Below are 18,904 nucleotides of genomic sequence, written 5' to 3' on the forward strand. Positions count from 1 at the left end.
ATATATAGTGAAATAGCGCAGAGGTGACATTTCCCTTTAATATTGTCTCGATTAGTCTGGTCAGATAAATTCAACCTGAATCTTATCTTGCCGATAAAGATATTGGCTGTATACGTACATATGTAGACACACTATTCCTTGTGGAGCAATTTGTCTGTAATACAGTATGTTTGAGTGTATACGTTCAAAACATATGCCAAATATCACACATTAGAGTACATCCCTGTAGACTTGTTAAAAGTGAATAATTCAGGGCTAAACTTTAGGAGGCCTACTCCTTAATGAGGCCGGCTGTAAAAGCACCCTGCAGACAGCCGATGAACACACAAACCTGGCACACACTTTAATTACTGATAAATTGTGAGCCAGATAAACGCAGCGAGGAGCGGATTTCTCCTCCAGAGGGTTCTAATCGCTGTAAAGCCGAGTGCTGATCCTAACTGCCGACTACGAGGCTTCCATGGCAGGTGCCACTGCACTGAGGAGTCCCACAACAGACGCTGCTATCTGCTATTGACTCCAAACGGCACTCACTCACAATCTCCTCAATCTCTCTCACAGGGACTGGAACACAACTTGGCTTCCATGCACAACTTCTCTCTGTAGACTATAAGGAAAACATGGTATCAGAGATCAGAGGGACTCTGGGAAGAATTGAAGCTTAAACTCAGGAAGTATAGAGCTTACTATATATGTATTGTATGGTGTTCTGATTGGTCTTGGTGTGAATTTGGATGAATGGTGTGATCAGTTTTGCTTTGATGAAGTTGGAAAAAGTTATTGTCTTGATCAGGAAGATCAAGGCCCAATTCTAAGAAGTTCCAGAATTTATAGGCTCTATAAGGAATGGTAGATCAGGATAACATTTCTTTTTATATATCTTATTAAAATGTTACAGATTATGTGACATTATGATGCCCTAAGAAAAGCATGGAGCTCAGTTTGATCTGTATCTTTGGAGTGAGATTTGTGAATACTGAGGAAATCGATTAAATGTATACTATGCACTATTAGGTACAACATGTTGGAAGACTCAATTATGTTGAGAATAATTACTGTACATGCTTAAATGTCTGGCAATTGAGATATCCTTAATATCTATTGACCTTGAAATCCTACCATCATTGTCATCATTGAGACATGCATATAAAGAAATCACACTCAAGAACATTAAACTGATAAAACTTACAGTATTTTTATTCATATGTACACCTCCGTCCCATCGTTCCCCCATAAATAAATGTTTTAGTCATACAGTTGATGAGTACGTATAATATATTTAGACAGTTCTACAGCGTATGTATAGGGTAGCTGTTTTCAAGGATTCACGTCTACATCAGCAACATCAGTCTCTTTGTTTGAGGAACCAATAATGACTATTAATGGCAGAGAGAAAGGGAGAGTGAGAGAGTGAGTGAGTGAGTGAGTGAGTGAGTGAGTGAGTGAGTGAGTGAGTGAGTGAGTGAGTGAGTGAGTGAGTGAGTGAGTGAGAGGGTGAGTGAGCGAGCGAGAAAGAGAGAGAGTTTGTGGGAAGAGGGAGACAGCTTTATGGGGCATATACAGACGCAGCTCAATTCGGGATAAACTATGTACAATACAAACCATTCATACAAATTAGGCTCTCTAAGACATAAAATTCATTACATTACATGTTTTATTAAGTCAATGACAATGAGCAAAGCCCCAAGTCAATCATAACTGAATATTAACAATAAACCTAATAAGGCTGTGATTTTCTAATAATAATCTGAGCCAAGATTTATACAGGGACACTCCAAACAAGCTGAAGAATGAACCGCATCATTTCTGAACATGTAAAATGCTTTTTTTTAATAAATTTTTTATAAAACATGCCTGCGGGAGAAGCCTGCTCAATGCTAGCTCAATGCTAAGTCCGTCAGGCTGATGAGACCATCTCCACCTGATGCTTTGATTACACACCGACACACTCCTCTTCTTCAGCTCTCTCGCCTCTGGGGTCGAAGGGTTTGGAAATGTGTGGGGATCTTGAAGGCCTTCAAGGATAAGAGGCTGGACTGTTATTTCTGAGAGAGCGGAATTGAACTGCTTTGAATGAAGAGTATTGCAGGTGCAAACAAAACACAGGATCCTGTATGTTGCAGTCCAATTGGTAGCTCACAAAAGTGAACTTTCATACAGAAAGTTGGCCCTAAGGGGCAAAGTAAGTAAGAAATACTAAAAGGAGAAAATCTAAGCATTTAGGAACAAACTGGACCAAGCAAATTAACATAAACAAGTTGTTACAAACTAATAAGACTTACATGAAATGTTGATTTTACTTAGTTACAAATGGAACTATCAACCTCAAATATGTACACGTTATGCATCTATGAAATCATTGATGGAAAAAAGGTATGAAAACAATAAAACAAATGGATTATAATCAATATTATTTGTTTAGTCATAGTATTTGTATACTAATAACATAATAATTATAATTATAAAAATAATAATGGTTTTGTACAACATTTGAAAGAAAAAAATTACTGCCCCATAAATCTTTACTTTCTGTACTGTCATCAAAAGACTTCATTTCATAAATAGGTAATTAATTCATTTTACACATTCTTTTATGTTCAGAACATTACAGCTAACATATATTTCTCTGGGTGGGGAAAAAGAAGAAGCCCCACTAAGTAACTTTCTGCTCCACATTGGGGTTGTTGTTGTGGGAGTGGTCAGCCAGAGGGGAAGTAGGGAGTTTCACTGTGGTAGTTGTAGTCCGGACAGACTTTCTGCACCAGCTTGTAGTCAGTGCTGTAGAAGGAGATGTAGATGCAGATTACTTTAAATGGCTTGGAACAGAGCCAGGAGACGTGGCTCTGAGTCTGCTCCTGGTAACATGTCTTGGACGGGTCGAAGTTACACAGCGTGTTCCTGGCGCCCTTCTCCACTTTCTCGTACTCGATGCGGCAGTTGAAGGACTTGGAGTCCTTGGCGTCAATCACGGACTGCTGGGCTGCCACGTCGAACTCCACGATCTTCGTTGGCGGGACGAGACTCACAGACACGTTGCCCTGGCCTGTGGAGTTGTGTCTGAAGTAGACGCTGAAGGTTCCATTGCCGTGGTCCACAATCTTCCCGGTGATGAGGAGGTTGAGCTTGACTGTCTTGATGTTGGAGTGGAAGTCTCCCCAGCCAAACATCTTCTTGAACTTGCCCGTCTTTACCATAGGCCGCCGTTTGGCTCTAGGTCTAGAATCCTGGAGGTCGGTGGAGTTCCTCAGCCAGTCCCAGAGGTCCTGCTCGGAGTAGGGCTCTGGGGTGTCGTAGCGCAGGTCCAGGGCTGTGGTGTTCTCTTTGCCATGGAGAGTCTGTGACAGCAACCTGCTGATTGACAGGTCCTTGCCGCTTTCTGTCCATATGTGTTTTAACGTCGACTTGGGGCTGCCCGACTTGAGGAGGTCTCCCTTGGAAGCATGTACACTTGTCACCTGAAACAAAGAGAGAAGAGGAGATACGTTTCACTACCTGGTTTGTCATACATTTAGAGGCTGTTGTTACAGGAGTCACGGTAGTACTTGAGACAATTAAACATTTCTCTAAACAGGCAAAGAGACACATCAGCAGATATTAATATCAGATTTGGGAAATATTGACTTCACATTCAGGCACAGCATAGCTTTCAACAAAACTGACCGATCAAAATGGATTCTAAAGTGGGGAGAGGAGATACTGGTAATCCACGTTCCAGCGATCTTCAATTTAAAAAAGTAGCAGACAGCCCCCATTTGGGAATTAGAATGTGAGAGACAGAACACCTCTCTCTCTCTCTCTCTCTCTCTCTCTCTCTCTCTCTCTCTCTCTCTCTCTCTCTCTCTCTCTCTCTCTCTCTCTCTCTCTCTCTCTCTCTCTCTCTCGTCTCTCTCTCTCTCTCTCTCTCTCTCTCTCTCTCTCTCTCCTCTCTCTCTCTCTCTCTCTCTCATAATAGAAGGGATTTCCACTTGGCTCCCCCAGATAGATAAATGCAGTGGCTATTCAGTGAATAAAGACCAGACTATTAAGCACAGAGCGCTGCTTGGATTGATGATTGATGAACCTCCAGGTTTTCACCATTTAGCCACGATGAGCGGAATTAGGTTCATTCAGGCCCCGGCGGCGGAAAGTGACATTGATTGGCTGATTTCTACTGTAAGACATGACAGCAGATCTGTCTTGCCCAGGGTTTTTGCATTTTGTGGGCCGAGGCCCTCCGGGGTCGATATGTAGAAAATAAGGTTTCGCTACCAATAAGTTTGCCCTTTGGACATGAATGTACTTCCTCCCTACAGACAGGTTTAAACATATCGTTGTGTAGGGGGAAAATATGCCTATATGTTTCCCATAAGGCGCTTGGTGTAGAGAAAAAATAAAATCAAAAATCAAAACGTTGAATGACCTGGGGTGTGTTTTGAATTGCACATTAAAAGCCATTTGATCCTAGCTTGGAGTAGAGTAGAACATTATGATATAATTTCTGTAGGAAGCGTTCTTTGCGCACTGGCCAGAAGTAGGATCTTAACTTGAGCCAGTTTGCTACAACAGGAAAATAATCCTGCAGCAACAGGAAATGTGAATAATTATGTGGATTATAATGAATAATTATAGTAGTTACAGGTGACATTTTACAACCTCTATTTTAGCCTCGTTTCTATTGGCCACAGGGTCATGGGTACAGTATGTCCACTCTGAACCTGCGTATGAAGAATAGCCTTAAGCCCTGACTGCTTGAAATACAAAATTCATTAGTTCCCATTAAACTACATATTGCTACTAAACATACACAGTTTCATTGATTACATAAGGAGAATACAATACAAAGGTATTGATCAGAAATCTTCTCTGCATCTGGTTTAAGTCAATGGAAATGTTTACAGATTAACATAGATAAAATATGAAGGAAGATTAGCTTACTCAACAGGGCCGAATACATGGATATCGATTAAGGTAGCACCCCGCACCTCTCTGATTCAGAGGGGTTGGGTTAAATGCAGAAGACACATTTCAGTTGAATGCATTCAGTTGTACAACTGACTAGGTATCCCCTTTCCCTTTCCTTTCCCTTTAATAGCATATGCAATAATGTGTATTTTTTTGTTGTTGAGCTTATTCATTTGCATGATGTGATTGCACTCTAAAATGTGGATATTTATCCATACTTACTGTTTGTCCATTGTCCTCTACAGACAGTCACAGCACAATATACACACACACGTTGATCTACAAAGCTTTGGGTCCACGGCCAGTTTATTTGACTTCATCATCCAGAATGCTTTGGGCCTTGGGCCAATGTGTTTGACTCCATTTTCCAGCATGCTTTGGGCCATGGGCCATGGGCCAGTCTGTCTGCTGAGGCTCAGTGCTGCCAGATGGGTAGTTTACCTTGGGGGACGGACGGTGCATCTGGTAAACATGGACAGCACTCTGGCCAGCAGAGGCCTGAGCCTCACAGCTGACTATAGGCCAGGCTCAGACAGATGGCTTCCCCTGGGCCTAGGCTATAGGTATAGGGAGATGGCTGGGTCAGAGAGAGCTGTACATGCTCTATGTGTTCAGGATGTAAGTCATTACACAACGCAACAGCAGTCCACACTGTGGTTCATCAATCATCAACAGCAGATGCTATGGAATGACACACACATACATGTACGCACACATGAACCCATAAATGCACAAACACACACACACAAACACACATACGCACACACGCACTATAGCAGGATACCATTTGACCAAAGCAGCAAGAGGACTAATGTGCACCTAGAGTGGCTGGTTGACCTCCACTTCAGGTCACAACACTGTTAGTCTGTCTCTACTGCAAGCTAGCTGATACCCATCACAACTCAGCTAGCTGATAACCATCACATCTCAGCTACCTGATAACCATCACATCTCAGCTACCTGATAACCATCACAACTCAGCTACCTGATAACCATCACATCTCAGCTACCTGATAACCATCACAACTCAGCTACCTGATAACCATCACATCTCAGCTAGCTGATAACCATCACAACTCAGCTACCTGATAACCATCACATCTCAGCTACCTGATAACCATCACATCTCAGCTACCTGATAACCATCACATCTCAGCTACCTGATAACCATCACAACTCAGCTACCTGATAACCATCACATCTCAGCTAGCTGATAACCATCACAACTCAGCTACCTGATAACATCACATCTCAGCTAGCTGATAACCATCACATCTCAGCTACCTGTTAACCATCACATCTCAGCTAGCTGATAACCATCACATCTCAGCTACCTGTTAACCATCACATCTCAGCTAGCTGAGAACCATCACATCTCAGCTACCCGATACCCATCACATCTCAGCTACCCGATACCCATCACATCTCAGCTACCCGATACCGATCACATCTCAGCTACCCGATAACCATCACATCTCAGCTACCCGATAACCATCACATCTCAGCTACCCGATACCCATCACATCTCAGCTACCTGATACCCATCACATCTCAACTACCCGATACCCATCACATCTCAGCTACCCGATACCCATCACATCTCAGCTACCTGTTAACCATCACATCTCAGCTACCCGATACCCATCACATCTCAGCTACCCGATACCCATCACATCTCAGCTACCCGATACCCATCACATCTCAGCTACCCGATACCCATCACATCTCAGCTACCCGATACCCATCACATCTCAGCTACCCGATACCATCACATCTCAGCCTCCTTGATAACCATCACAACTCAGCTACCTGTTAACCATCACAACTCAGCTACCTGATAACCATCACAACTCAGCTAGCTGATACCCATCACATCTCAGCTACCTGATACCCATCACATCTCAGCTACCTGATACCCATCACATCTCAGCTACCTGATAACCATCACATCTCAGCTACCTGATACCATCACATCTCAGCTACCTGATAACCATCACCTCAGCTACCTGATACCATCACATCTCAGCTACCTGATACCCATCACATCTCAGCTACCTGATACCCATCACATCTCAGCTACCTGATACCCATCACAACTCAGCCTCCTTGATAACCATCACATCTCAGCTACCTGTTACCCATCACATCTCAGCTACCTGATACCCATCACATCTCAGCTACCTGATACCCATCACATCTCAGCTACCTGATACCCATCACATCTCAGCTACCTGATACCCATCACATCTCAGCTACCTGATACCCATCACATCTCAGCTACCTGATACCCATCACATCTCAGCTACCTGATACCCATCACATCTCAGCTACCTGATACCCATCACATCTCAGCTACCCGATACCATCACATCTCAGCTACCTGATACCCATCACATCTCAGCTACCTGATACCCATCACATCACATCTCAGCTACCTGATACCCATCACATCACATCTCAGCTACCTGATAACCATCACATCACATCTCAGCTACCTGATAACCATCACATCACATCTCAGCTACCTGATACCCATCACATCTCAGCTACCTGATACCCATCACATCTCAGCTACCTGATACCCATCACAACTCATCTCTGAATGGACTGCTGTCACCAAAGACATGCCAAAATCCCCTCATACATAATTTAGTGGTGATTCTGAAATAGCACCCTATTTCCTATATGCAGTTGGGCACTTGTTTTGCCCAGCCAAACCCACTACATAGAGGTCTGGTCAAAAGTATTGCACTATAAAGGTAATAGGGTCCAGAAGATATGATGGAGTGGAAGTTTTTCTTCAACTAATAGCAAACAGAGAACGCCAATAGAAAGCAGCATAGTCCAAACTTATCCATTCATTAAGAGTTTGAGAACAAAATGGATTACTTATAAATGGTTACAACTGATGCAGTCTAAAGATATACAAAGCTGCAATATGTAACTTTTTGGCGACCCGACCAAAGTCACATAGAATGTGAGTTCTAGATCTGTCATTCTCATTGAAAGCAAGTCTAAGAAGCGGTAGACCTGTTCTATGTGCTTCACATACACTCAAATTAGGCAAACTATTCGAATTTTAACAACCAGGAAACGGCGGAGTGATTTCTGCATATTGCACCTTTAACATCAACAGCAATCTATAGCTCCTTAGGCTGGTAAACCAATATTTACTGTCCTTTAGCGATGGCATACTGTTTTCATCTATGGAATATTGAAAGTCTTTACAGTGCTGTGATGCTACAGTATATATTCTAATAAAGAGAACATTGATTGTGTGGCTATAGTTTAAGTACCGTATTGATCTGTTTAAACAAATGGAGACATGGTCTAAGACTTAATGCAAACACCACAGATAGGGGTGACAACATGTCAGTCTTTAGTCTTACAGATAAACACACCCCTTATTAACACCCCCTGAAATCAATATCCAGAGCCTCTTACCAATATCTTCAATTAAAACAAAATGTGGGGGAAAACAGAGGTTGGTTCAACCTACAGTACATAATGCCAGGGGAAATACTGCGCCTCGTGACCTCAGTTTAGGATGTGCATGTTAATGATGAGCATGAGAGAAGACTATATGATCAAATGAAACTATCAAAATGTAATAATTAACATGATTATAATTATTATTGCCACATCTGAGTACTGATTAGTAGAAATCAAGGTTTCGCTAGGCGTAAGTTCATTAACAGAACATTAACCATAGTTTGAGCTATGACTCACCGCAGTACATTAAAGAGTTTCATACTTGAATAACATGACATGATATCACACATATAAAGTTGTCCTACTTAAGGTCTGCCAAAAAAAGTGAAGGTATTACTCATACTTAACATATACCACAATGAAACTTTACAATGAAATTATATGGTTTATATTTTTCACACAACACACATTTCATACTGTTAAAAAACAACCTTCTACTTAGCCTATTGGACGCCTGAGTTGATGTTAAAATTAGAAAATCTAATATAGTCTTCTTTTGCAAAAGAGAGTTGACAAAAGATTGTAGAAGAGATGAGCTTCCTACGTTCTACTTAGCTCTTATTGAAAACCTCCAATCATATCCATGGTAAAGAAACTGCAAAGCTTTTCCTGAGATGTAATTCTAGAAGGAAGAATGAAGGCCGGCAGGCTATAATGGGTTGAATGAAAATAGCCCTCATGAAAGACGATGGAGAAAGGGAACAGAAATAGAGGGAGAGTCGACAGTTCTATAAGAAGGAGAGAGGAGGAAAGACAGCGGAGGAGTGACCCTGGGCATACATACAGTTAACCTCCAATTGAGTAAAGTATTATCAGCGAGAGTATAGAATCTTCCTTTAGTATTGATTGGCCAGCTGTAACTAATAAGAAACGGGACCTTCACAAGACAATACTCATAGCTAGCCACATCCCTTGCAGCCACTGTAACCTTGTAGGCATAAATATTTCCTCTGAACATTTATTTTTTGTATTTGTTTTTGGTCAATGATGAATTTTTATGTCATACTTGAATGCAATGGAGAATGTGTTGAAGCTATTGCTCTTTCTTACAGAACAACAACAACACTCTGTTTTCTTTTGAATCAATATCACTATTGCCAACCTCCTCAAATATATTATTTTTGCTATATATTCAGTCAGAACCCATTCAACAAGGGCATCATTAGCTGACAGTCCCCGATTTCAGGCACTAAACTTAAAAAAAAAAAAATGTATTTAAGTTTTTATTGATTTTATCAAACACTATACATCCGACCATATGTTGGCTCATACAGTTTGGATCCTGTCCTCTATTCCCCTACTATAAGTACAGGGCCGTAAAACAGAAGCATCACTAACATGACTACTCAGTATGCTTGCCTTGGGCTGAAACCATTGGTGCTGGAGAGCATAGCCGGCCCTGCAGAGAGCAAGACAGCTGTTAAGCAGTGCTTTAATATCACATTGTGACCATGCACTAGAACTGCCTAATGGTCTTGTAAGAAGGCTGTTAGATGCACAATTAAAGCAGACTCTTCTTATTGTGTATGTGCCTGTGTGTGTGTGTGTGTGCGTGCATGCGTGTGTGTGTGTGGATGAGAGAATGTGTGTGTGTGTGTGTGTGTGTGTGTGTGTGAGTGAGTGTGTGTGTGTGTGGATGAGAGAATGTGTGTGTGTGTGTGTGTGTGTGTGTGTGTGTGTGTGTGTGTGTGTGTGTGTGTGTGTGTGTGTGTGTGTGTGTGTGTGTGTGTATTTGTAAAATGACCATAGGCTCCCTGTGGCATCGGTAAGTAGGTAATGTGACAGAAAAGCACAGACCCAGACACACAGTAAAGGAAGTGGAGCAGAGACCAGCGTTTTAAGGTGATCAGGGGCCTGGAGCTCCAACCAACCAAGCAACCACACTCTAAAAGGACATTTACAACCTGTTTGTTCCCTTCCACCATTGTTGTGCTCCATGTTGGTATCTATAACAAATATATGAACACAAAAGTGGCATTTGCTGTGAGCTTTTAAATGTGATCAGCGAGTGCTTGTGTGACTGGCGCACGTTGTCTTGCTCTCCTCCCTACTGCAGCAAAAAGGCACCATAGCACAGCAAATGTTCATTGCGTTGTCCGTGCTGAAGCTACAACATCATTTCAGCCATTTCGTTTCTTACTGAACATTTCTGTTACCGATATCCCTAATTTTTTAGGAAAAACACTCCCTATTTCCTAAACCCTTGCTCTCTTTACGTGAACCATGTAAGCATCACATGCATGTGAACAATATGGCCTGAGCTATAGCCTATTATAATGACGTCAATAAAATGGTTATAACAAACTCCATACATATTAATGTCAACACCAAAATGGATGCGGAGGAGGAGAAAAAGAAACTGGAAACGGGTGAATGTTTACTGGTTGCTCAGGAGGGAAAGGGGAAGTCAGATCTGTGGAAGACATTTGACTTAGTTGTGGAAACTACTGGAGATCCAGAAAAAGGTGGGTATAATAGCAAGCGTTAGGTGAGTATTATGTGTGCAAATAGTTTCTCTTAGATTACAATATTATAATTTTGTCTGAACATTTGGAACAGTGTAAACAATTAAGTGATATTGCCAGAGAAGCAGGTGTTTGGAGGATATATTGGCACGGGTGTTGTTAGGCTCGAAAACCGGCTTCAAGGGCATTATCACTTTAATACAACGGGTTACCGTTGTATTAAAATAAAAGTTAATATTCAAATAAACATTATTTTGATGAATTTATTCATACTATTTCATCCTTCCACAAGATAGTCACCACACAAATCTAAGGTTGCTACCCAAGCCGGCTGGTCGTTCGTTCTATCAGTTCGGTTGCCAGAGACGCGACCCAGTTGTTAACTATCTTTGTTCTGCATCTATGGACACAACCCAGTCGTTCATTCTAAATGTTACATTACCATACTGGATGGCGACGTTCTTATCCCTTGCTTGCTAGCTAGCCAAATATGGATAACTTACTATCACATCAAACAGTGCAGCCAAAGTAGCTACATTTGCATTTGTTTAAGCTGTTTTCTAGTGACATTTATTTGGATACATCCGTAACAATGAACTAATGATGTACGATTTCGCCTGGCATAGAAAATGTGCTCTCACATCAGAACACTGTTGTTCAGAGGAGCTAGCCAACAACACAGCTAACACAATCACTTAAAACAGAAGCCGGAAAGACTGCAAACTAGCTACATTTCGTTTCATTTTACCTGTTTACTACTGACATTTCTTTGTATATATATATATATATATATATATATATAATAAAAATGATGCCAGCTGATTCATGATTTCGACTGGCTGAGAAACACTGCCTGCCTGTCTGTCTCGTCGTGACTCCCGACACGTTCATTACTATGGGACAGCTGGAGATCGAATTTCAATATTGAAACAATGTTGCAAATGTCGGAGAAACAGACAGCAAGGTTTATACAAATCTCCGCTGTTAAAAACCAAATGCTAGTCTAAAAGAAATGGGAGATAATGTCTAGATGCTTTTTATAGTGGAGATCAAGTTGATAAATTGACTGGCTGGGTTGATGAGACAATGGATTGCGTATTGAGATGGAACAGAGTAAATAGGCATTTCAACGTCATAGCCTTAGACACTGGTAACTTGTGGAATAGACACCGGTTGGAATGCAGTTTTAACCAATCAGCATCCAGGATTAGACCCACCCGTTCGTATAACACTAAATAAATAAGTTTACCAGAGCATTGACATCACCAGACCCAGGCTTTCGGGGCACTGAATCCCTGCTGGGATGATGTAAAACAAACTAGGCTACACTGCATTACACACTGCAATGAATACTCCAATCATGAACCCTGGCCTTCCCTGCCTTTTTAGTGCTGCTTAAAACCAGCATTTCTGTGTACGGTGGCACTTTAGGAGGTGGAGTCAAAGTGGTTTTCCAAAGTCATTTTTGATTCGTCCAAAGAAATGTTAATTCTCTGAGGGAGAGAGTGCAAAGATGAGAAGGACGTTGGTAACCTTCATTAGCTTGCCACTACTATAGCACATTTTGTTAGCCCATGATGATGTTATTCAGAGTTACTGAACTCACAGTAAGCCAGATTCGAGTAACTTACATTTCAACAAGTTGACTCAAAATCTGCACTGACAGATAAGGTAAAATACTAACTAACGTTAGGGACTACCCAGTCTAGCTAGCAGTGCTGCTGACATTAGCTATCTAGTACATTTTATTAACAGGATTTTGACAGTAATTGATTAGCTATCTAGACACTGAATCCGACTGCTGGAACTCAGTTCACCACCCGACAAGTATCACTAACTAACCAATTACTGTCTAACCAAGTACTGTCCAAATATGCAAAAAAATTGCTAATAAAGCTAGCTACTTAATTTAAGACTAACATGACGTTAGCTACTTTTGTTAACATCAGCTCAATTACAGTAGCTAGCTACTGTATCTGCATAAAAAACAAAGTTTGATAGCTGAGTTTAAAAAAAATCAAATTTATACAATGCCTTGAAAAAGTATTCATCCCCCTTGGCATTTTTTCTATTTTGTTGCATTACAACCTGTAATTAAATTTCATGTAATGGACATACACAAAATAGTCCAAATTGGTGAAGTTAAATGAAAAAAATAATTTGTTTAAAAAAAAAAAAAAAAAAATGTGGTGCATGCATATGTATTCACCCCCTTTGCTATGAAGCCCTTAAATAAGATCTGGTGCAACCAATTACCTTCAGAAGTCACATAATTAGTTAAATAAAGTCCACCTGTGTGCAATCTAAGTGTCACATGATCTCAGTATATATACACCTGTCTGAAAAGCCCCACTAAGCAAGGGGCACCACCAAGCAAGCGGCACCATGAACACCAAAGAGCTCTCCAAACAGGTCAAGGACAAAGTTGTGGAGAAGTACAGATTAGAGTTGGGTTATAAAACAATATCAGAAACGTTGAACATCCCACGGTGCACCATCAAATCCATTATTAAAAAATGGAAAGAAAATGGGACCACAACAAACCTGGGACCACAACAAACCTGCCGCCCACCAAAATTCACGGACCAGGCAAGGAGGGCATTAATCAGAGAGGCAACAAAGAGACCAAAGGTAACCCTGAAGGAGCTGCAAAGCTCCACAGCGGAGATTGGAGTATCTGTCCATAGCACCACTTTAAGCCGTACACTCCACAGAGCTGGGCTTTACAGAAGAGAAAAAAATAAGCAAACACGTTTGGTGTTCGCCAAAAGGCAGGTGGGAGACTCCCCAAACATATGGAAGAAGATACTCTGGTCAGATGAGAATAGAATTGAGCTTTTTGGCCATCAAGGAAAACGTTATATCTGGCGCAAACCCAACACCTCACATCACCCCGAGAACACCAACCCCACAGTAAAGCATGGTGGTGGCAGCATCATGCTGTGGGGATGTTTTTCATCTGCAGGGACTAGGAAACTGGTCAGAATTGAAGGAATGATGCATGGTGCTAAATACAGGGATATTCTTGAGGGAAACCTGCTTCAGTCTACCAGAGAGTTGAGACTGGGACGGAAGTTCACCTTCCAGCAGGACAATGACCCTAAGCATACTGCTAAAGCAACACTCAAGTGGTTTAAGGAGAAACATTTAAATGTCTTGGAATGGCCTAGTCAAAGCCCAGACCTCAATCCAATTGAGAATCTGTGGTATGACTTAAAGATTGCTGTACACCAGCAGAACCAATCCAACTTGAAGGAGATGGAGAAGTTTTGCCTTGAAGAATGGGCAAAAATCCCAGTGGCTAGATGTGCCAAGCTTATAGAGACATACCCCAAGAGACTTGCAGCTGTAATTGCTGCAAAAGGTGGCTCTACAAAGTATTGACTTCGGGGGGTTGAATAGTTATGCACGCTCAAGTTCTGTTATTTTGTCTTAATTCTTGTTTGTTTCACAATAAAAAATATTTTGCATCTTCAAAGTGGTAGGCATGTTGTGTAAATCAAATGATACAACCCCCCCCCCCCCAAAAAAAAACATTTTAATTCCAGGTTGTAAGGCAACAAAATAGGAAAAATGCCAAGGGGGTGAATACTTTCCCAAGCCACTGTATAAGATGGAATTTATTATTGAGGAAGAGGGCGAGAGATGCAGCTCAGCAAACACAGAGACGGTTGTTGTATTTGCAGGAGTAAGTGAATCGATTTTGTGTGTGTTTACAATACAATTATGTAGCAAGTACAGTGAGGGAAAAAAGTATTTGAACCCCTGCTGATTTTGTACATTTGCCCACTGACAAAGAAATGATCAGTCTATAATTTTAATGGTAGGTTTATTTGAACAGTGAGAGACAGAGTAACAACAAAATAATCCTGAAAAACGCATGTCAAAAATGTTATAAATTTATTTGCATTTTAATTAGGGAAATAAGTATTTGATCCCCTCTCAATTAGAAAGATTTCTGGCTCCCAGGTGTCTTTTATACAGGTAACGAGCTGAGATTAGGAGCACACTCTTAAAGGGAGTGCTCCTAATCTCCGTTTGTTACCTGTATAAAAGACACCTGTCCACAGAAGCAATCAATCAATCAGATTCCAAACTCTCCACCATGGCCAAGACCAAAGAGCTCTCCAAGGATGTCAGGGACAAGATTGTAGACCTACAAAAGGCTGGAATGGGCTACAAGACCATCGCCAAGCAGTTTGGTGAGAAGGTGACAACAGCTGGTGCGATTATTCGCAAATGGAAGAAACACAAAAGAACTGTCAATCTACCTCGGCCTGGGGCTCCATGCAAGATCTCACCTCGTGGAGTTGCAATGATCATGAAAACGGTGAGGAATCAGCCCAGGACTACACGGGGGGGGGGATCTTGTCAATGATCTCAAGGCAGCTGGGACCATAGTCACCAAGAAAACAATTGGTAACACACTACGCCGTGAAGGACTGAAATCCTGCAGCGCCCGCAAGGTCCCCCTGCTCAAGAAAGCACATATACATGCCCATCTGAAGTTTGCCAATGAACATCTGAATGATTCAGAGGACAACTGGGTGAAAGTGTTGTGGTCAGATGAGACCAAAATGGAGCTCTTTGGCATCAACTCAACTCGCCGTGTTTGGAGGAGGAGGAATGCTGCCTATGACCCCAAGAACACCATCCCCACCGTCAAACATGGAGGTGGAAACATTATGCTTTGGGGGTGTTTTTCTGCTAAGGGGACAGGACAACTTCACCGCATCAAAGGGATGATGGACGAGGCCATGTACCGTCAAATCTTGGGTGAGAACCTCCTTCCCTCAGCCATGGCATTGAAAATGGGTCGTAGATGGGTATTCCAGCATGACAATGACCCAAAACACACGGCCAAGGCAACAAAGGAGTGGCTGAAGAAGAAGCACATTATGGTCCTGGAGTGGCCTTGCCAGTCTCCAGACCATAATCCCATAAAGAAATCTGTGGAGGGAGCTGAAGGTTCGAGTTGCCAAACGTCAGCCTCGAAACCTTAATGACATGGAGAAGATCTGCAAAGAGGAGTGGGACAAAATCCCTCCTGAGATGTGTGCAAACCTGGTGGCCAACTACAAGAAACATCTGACCTCTGTGATTGCCAACAAGGGTTTTGCCACCAAGTACTAAGTCATGTTTTGCAGAGGGGTCAAATATTTTTTTCCCTCATTAAAATGCAAATCATTTTATAACATTTTTGACATGCGTTTTTCTGGATTTTTTTGTTGTTATTCTGTCTCTCACTGTTCAAATAAACCTACAATTAAAATGATAGACTGATCATTTCTTTGTCAGTGGGCAAACGTACAAAATCAGCAGGGGATCAAATACTTTTTTCCCTCACATAGATGGGTTGGCTGACAATGTCACAAACGATTTGTGAGCTTCCATGGGGCAGAAGTCAGCCTGTTGTGATTCTGGATGGCCAGATTGATAACAAGAATGACAAACTGACATGTGGGGAATTGTAAGTGGCTCATTTCAGCATGTTTCATCATGTTATCGAATAAAATGTTAAAATCACATGTTATTTGTCACATACACATATTTAGCAGATGTTATTGCGGGTGTAGCGAAATGCTTGTGGTAAGGTGTTTAGTCCCAGGTTCCTCATTGATACCATGTCTTTTTTGAGGTGTTTTGACTGATTTCATGTCAATGCAAATATGGCAAAAATTCGATAGCAGCTAACCAACAACTCTAACGATGTATTTGAGACAACAAGTGATTATTGTGCAAATGTATTTGTTTGCAATAAACATTGGAGAGGAAATATAGCTTACATGTTGTCAACTACCTAAGCCAACCTCATCTGTTTTTCCCCATGGCTGCATGCATGTCAATTTTGTTGCTAAAGCGACAGAGAGAGAGAGAACACAGGTATTGTGGTTAGTGAAGGGTAAGACAGTTGAATGTTAATCGGGCTTAAGATTGAGTGAACTGCTAGTAACATTAAGAAACAGAAATTATCCCAGATTTGACCTTTAGCTCAATGCATTATTTGCCTATTATGTGTGTGCGCGCATATTGCCTCTGTATATTTGTCTGGTCAGAATACTCCATATTTCCTCTGTATATTTGTCTGTTCAGAATACTCCATATTGCTTCTGTATATTTGTCTGTTCAGAATACTCCATATTGCCTCTGTATATTTGTCTGTTCAGAATACTCCATATTGCCTCTGTATATTTGTCTGTTCAGAATACTCCATATTGCTACGGCACTGATACTATGCCGTCTCTGTAATAATATAGGAGGTCTAGGAAAGCAACATTTCAGAAAGCAAGGAAGAGAGGGGAGCGAGAGAGAGGAGCAGACAGGACAGAAACAGAACACAGGAGGACATAGAGAGAGACAAACGTCATATTCCTTTCAAGCCAGAGGAAGTAGTTCTTGCTAAACATTACCTCTCAAAAAGGAAAGATGCCACTTCTGACATGTCCTGTGTGTATAAACTGTTAGACCCTGATATGTTCCCATCACTGAAGGCAATCATGCAGGCCGTGCTGACTATTCCAGTTAGCAGCTATGAGAGATCTTTCAGTGCATTAAGATGTCTACATGCCTGGCTTAGGAGCCCAATGACCAAGATAGAATGCATCATGACAATTGACAAAGATATACAGTTGAAGTCGGAAGTTTACATACACTTAGGTTAGAGTCATTAAAACACGTTTTTCAACCACTCCACACATTTCTTGTTAACAAACTATAGTTTTGGCAAGTCAGTTAGGACATCTATTTTGTGCATGACACAAGTAATTTTTCCAACAATTGTTTACAGACAGATTATTTCACTGTATCACAATTCCAGTGGGTCAGAAGTTTACATACACTAAGTTGACTGTGCCTTTAAACAACTTGGAAAATTCCAGAAAATTATGTCATGGCATTAGAAGCTTCTGATAGGCTAATTGACATCATTTGAGTCAATTGGAGGTGTACCTGTGAATGTATTTCAAGGCCTACCTTCAAACCCAGTGCCTTTTGCTTGACATCATGGGAAAATCAAAAGAAGTCAGCCAAGACCTCAGGAAAAAATGTGTAGACCTCCACAAGTCTGGTTCATCCTTGGGAGCAATTTCCAAATGCCTGAAGGTACCATGTTCATCTGTACAAACAATAGTACGCAAGTATAAACACCATGGGACCACGCAGCCGTCAAACCGCTCAGGAAGGAGACTCATTCTGTCTCCTAGAGATGAACGTACATTGGTGCGAAAAGTGCAAATCAATCCCAGAACAACAGCAAAGGACCTTGTGAAGATGCTGGAGGAAACAGGTACAAAAGTGTCTATATCCACAGTAAAATGAGTCCTATATCGATGTAACCTGAAAGGCCGCTCAGCAAGGAAGAAGCCACCGCTCCAAAACAGCCATAAACAGCCAGATTACGGTTTGCAACTGCACATGGGGACAAAGATCGTACTTTTTGGAGAAATGTCCTCTGGTCTGATGAAACAAAAATATAACTGTTTTTGGCCATAATGACCATCGTTATGTTTGGAGGAAAAAGGGGGAGGCTTGCAAGCCAAAGAACACCATCCCAACTGCGAGGCACGGGGTTGGCAGCATCATGTTGTGGGGGTGCTTTGCTGCAGGAGGGTCTGGTGCACTTCACAAAATAGATGGCATCATGAGGCAGGATAATTATGTTGATATATTGATTCAACATCTCAAGACATCAGTCAGGAAGTTAAAGCTTGGTCGCAAAAGGGTCTTCCAAATGGACAATGACCCCAAGCATACTTCCAAAGGTGTGGCAAAATGGCTTAAGGACAACAAAGTCAAGGTATTGGAGAGGCCATCACAAAGGCCTGACCTCAATTCCTATAGAAAATATGTGGGCAGAACTGAAAAAGCGTGTGCGAACAAGGAGGCCTACAAACCTGACTCAGTTACACCAGCTCTGTCAGGAGGAATGGGCCAAAATTCACCCAACTTATTGTGTGAAGCTTGTGGAAGGCTACCCGAAACATTTGACTCAAGTTAAACAATTTAAA

General features: G+C 41.6%; 1 protein-coding gene across 1 annotated transcript in view; it reads right to left on the minus strand.

Moving 5' to 3' along the window:
• Positions 1-1,170: 1,170 nt before the first annotated feature.
• LOC106570312 (neurexophilin-1) overlaps positions 1,171-18,904 on the minus strand; it is a 60,036-nt gene continuing 42,302 nt past the window's right edge. Inside the window, exon 2 of the mRNA XM_014142500.3 lies at positions 1,171-3,455. Within this exon, the coding sequence (XP_013997975.1) occupies positions 2,700-3,455 (756 nt within the window). The 3' untranslated portion in view covers positions 1,171-2,699. The remainder of the gene's footprint in view (positions 3,456-18,904) is intronic.

The sequence above is a fragment of the Salmo salar genome, chromosome 14 (assembly GCF_965601325.2).
Source record: "Salmo salar chromosome 14, fSalSal1, whole genome shotgun sequence".
Classification (NCBI taxonomy): Eukaryota; Metazoa; Chordata; class Actinopteri; order Salmoniformes; family Salmonidae; genus Salmo; species Salmo salar.